A 2,721-nucleotide genomic window follows, 5' to 3' on the forward strand; every position below is an offset into this window, starting at 1 on the left:
ACCTTCACTTCCACTTTTATTTTCACTTCAAGTTCCACTTCCACTTCCGTCAAAAATTCTTCCATGATACCAAACGGGGTATTGATGTTTTTGCACACTTAATCATAATTGGTTCTCTATTGTGTTGTTTGTGATTCGCTTGTGTGTTGGAGTTGCAGTAGTTACTGAGGCATTAAATCTCACCCCTTTATCCTAACATTTTCAAGTGAGAGAGATTAGGTAGGAGTCAATGGAATGAAACAGATGAGTGGGCTTTGAAGACTTGTTATGCTTCCCAAGAACGTGTTTTTCTATTTATATTTAATTGTCATGACATTACAATTATTTTTATGTCAAAATATTTTGGTTTTAGTATGTTTATTTGGGGTCAGGCACTTGAGAAAATACTTAAAAATTATTACGTATATAAGTGTTGATTGGGCTGGTGTAGCTTAGGACGGAATATCACCATGCCCTTACATGGTGTTTAGCTATGGGATCCTTTATAATCATAAATAGTGCCACTGACATTAAACTCTATGCAATATAGTATCGTATTATACCTTTTCAATAGCACATGCAAGTGCATACACGGTCAAAGTCCTACTTATCACTCATTTAAACATTACGTATCCTTACCCAAAAATTCTTTATCTATTTTTATAAATCATTCAACCCATAAGCGTTTTATTTGTTAAAATAAAAGTTAAAAGGAATAAATAATATAAACAAAGCTTCAAACTGACGCAGCGGCCACTGAAAAGTGTGTACGTAATAGAGAAAATGAAGTATAAGGATTACAATTATTATTTTGCACACGGTGCTGCACCAAAGGCTGAATAAAATCAGCAAGAGGACATAAATTTTCAAGGACAGAAAATTAAAATATACCAAAGCTTCAAATGTAGGTTGCTACTGTCATACTACTTGGAAGATCGAGCATACGGTTTGAGTGATGGTGAGAATAAGAAGGATGATTGCAGCAATAGAAGCCATTGTTTGCCACCGTGTGTTGCAGTAACCTCTTCTCAAACTTGCCATTGTCTTATGGCAAGGATCTTGACAAAACTTATTCAATCTTCCGCAAATGTCAGCGTATGTACTATTGAATTTGCCTTGACTTACATTTTTCGCCAGACCATTAAATAACGTTGCAGCCTCATTGCCATCACTTAACCAATTGTCGATAATATCTTCATGAGAGAGAACCTCCACATCTTTATTTGTGTTGACTAGGGTATCCCATACAAAAATATAGTCAGTAAAATACGATTTATCATAATAAAGACACTGTTCTAAAGCTATGATATTACGAAACAAAGTTTCAGTCCCATCATCAATATTAATTTGAGGAATCTCCAGAACAGATTTTGAAAATTTCAGGTCTAGTAAGCACTTGCTTGTGCTTTTCCTCAACTTCACACCTGCCTCTTGTAACTCATTTGCACTATACTTGAGCTGATCGGAATCATCCCCTTGATATGCATCCCTTCTTGGTTGGGTTCTCGATAAGTAAAATAATCTAAGAAGATCTGTGAAATGCTTTATGTTACGATTGTGCTCTAACCTTTGCTTGTTAAAAAAGGCAAAGTAGGAATATGTAAGCTCAAGAAATGAAGGGAGATCACCTCTACGGTTACAAGGAAAGGCTACGTTATATAGCTTTTTAAGAAAAAAGAATGGAAGTTGATTCTCAAGTAAAAGCAAATCCTTACGTATAGCTTCCGTCAACCATAACTGTGATAGTTTAGGATCTTCATTTATGTTACCTTTGTATTTCATCATAAAGAGTTCAATGATGAAAGCAGAGTCCACTAATATCAGTTTCACAAGGTCCTTCTTGTTATAGTTGATGCTATCAAAATAAGAAGCACGGACATTCGGCTCATACTTTCTTGCTAACTCAATCAAACTATTCAAGTCCTTGTCTCGTGCAAATGTGTTGAACATTATTGTTTTGTACCTCTCCATATCTCGCAGCCTCACATTACCATGATGAAAAGGACCAATAGAAACCACTTTAGGAGTGTAAGCCTTGTGATTTAGAAGACGGATCGTTGAGGGCACTCTGTAGATACAACTCAAAGACGACGAACGGCCTTCTTCGTGGCTAATCTCTATCATTTTTTTTATGTCGTCTATGCTGATCTCCTCATCATCTTCCTTCTATATATCAATTTGGATTCAGAAGGAAAGCATAAATTGCATATTAGCAAAGCAATAAAGGTGACCATAAAGCTTGGGAAATACAAATGTTTTCTTTTCTTAATATCTGAACTGCTATAATCTCACCATTTGTTGGGAAACCTGAGTGGTCTGTTCTTTCTGCTTTATGTCAATGATCAGCTTATGATCATATTCCATCTGTCAATTTGAATCAGAAGGCAAGCAGCCACACATCAGCAAAATATAGAAGATGGCCTTTTAATGCTTGGAAAATATAAATTGCGTCTTTTTCATAGTAACTAAATTGGAGTCTCACCTCGTCTTCAGAGATCTCAATGACCACGGCTTTCTGCTTCTTATCATCCATCTACCAGATCTTTCTTTGAAACTGATCTCGGAATTTGCTTCTCTCTTCAAATAAAGGAGCGGCACTCAGCTAGCATTTATAATTGTGTTTGTTAAACAGTACGTTCAATCATTCAATTGAGGGTGGTCCCAAACTAACCTAACCTATTTATTTATCTAGTCCTATTTATAACATAAAAGAGATTTTTTTTTTGGAACTATTTGTAAGAT

At 35.5% G+C, this 2,721-nt stretch overlaps 1 protein-coding gene across 1 annotated transcript; it reads right to left on the reverse strand.

The window, feature by feature from the left end:
* Positions 1–897: 897 nt before the first annotated feature.
* Positions 898–2,512, reverse strand: LOC114757560 (UPF0481 protein At3g47200-like). The gene is made up of 3 exons (XM_028946633.1): positions 2,462–2,512; positions 2,272–2,343; positions 898–2,145 (listed from the first exon to the last, which is right to left on the reverse strand). The coding sequence occupies exons 1-3, from the start codon at positions 2,510–2,512 to the stop codon at positions 898–900; spliced, it is 1,371 nt and encodes a 456-aa protein (XP_028802466.1).
* Between the last annotated feature and the right edge of the window lie 209 nt (positions 2,513–2,721).

Source organism: Neltuma alba, unplaced genomic scaffold (genome assembly GCF_004799145.2).
Source record: "Neltuma alba isolate B1F8T4 unplaced genomic scaffold, ASM479914v2 tig00010610_pilon, whole genome shotgun sequence".
Classification (NCBI taxonomy): Eukaryota; Viridiplantae; Streptophyta; class Magnoliopsida; order Fabales; family Fabaceae; genus Neltuma; species Neltuma alba.

Coding starts and splice junctions, on each gene's coding strand:
- LOC114757560 (XM_028946633.1), bottom strand. CDS start 2,512: ATGGATGATAAGAAGCAGAAAGCCGTGGTCATTGAGATCTCTGAAGAC. Junction 2,344..2,461: donor TTGAGATCTCTGAAGACGAG/GTGAGACTCCAA, acceptor TCAAATTGACAG/ATGGAATATGATCATAAGCT. Junction 2,146..2,271: donor CTCAGGTTTCCCAACAAATG/GTGAGATTATAG, acceptor ATTGATATATAG/AAGGAAGATGATGAGGAGAT.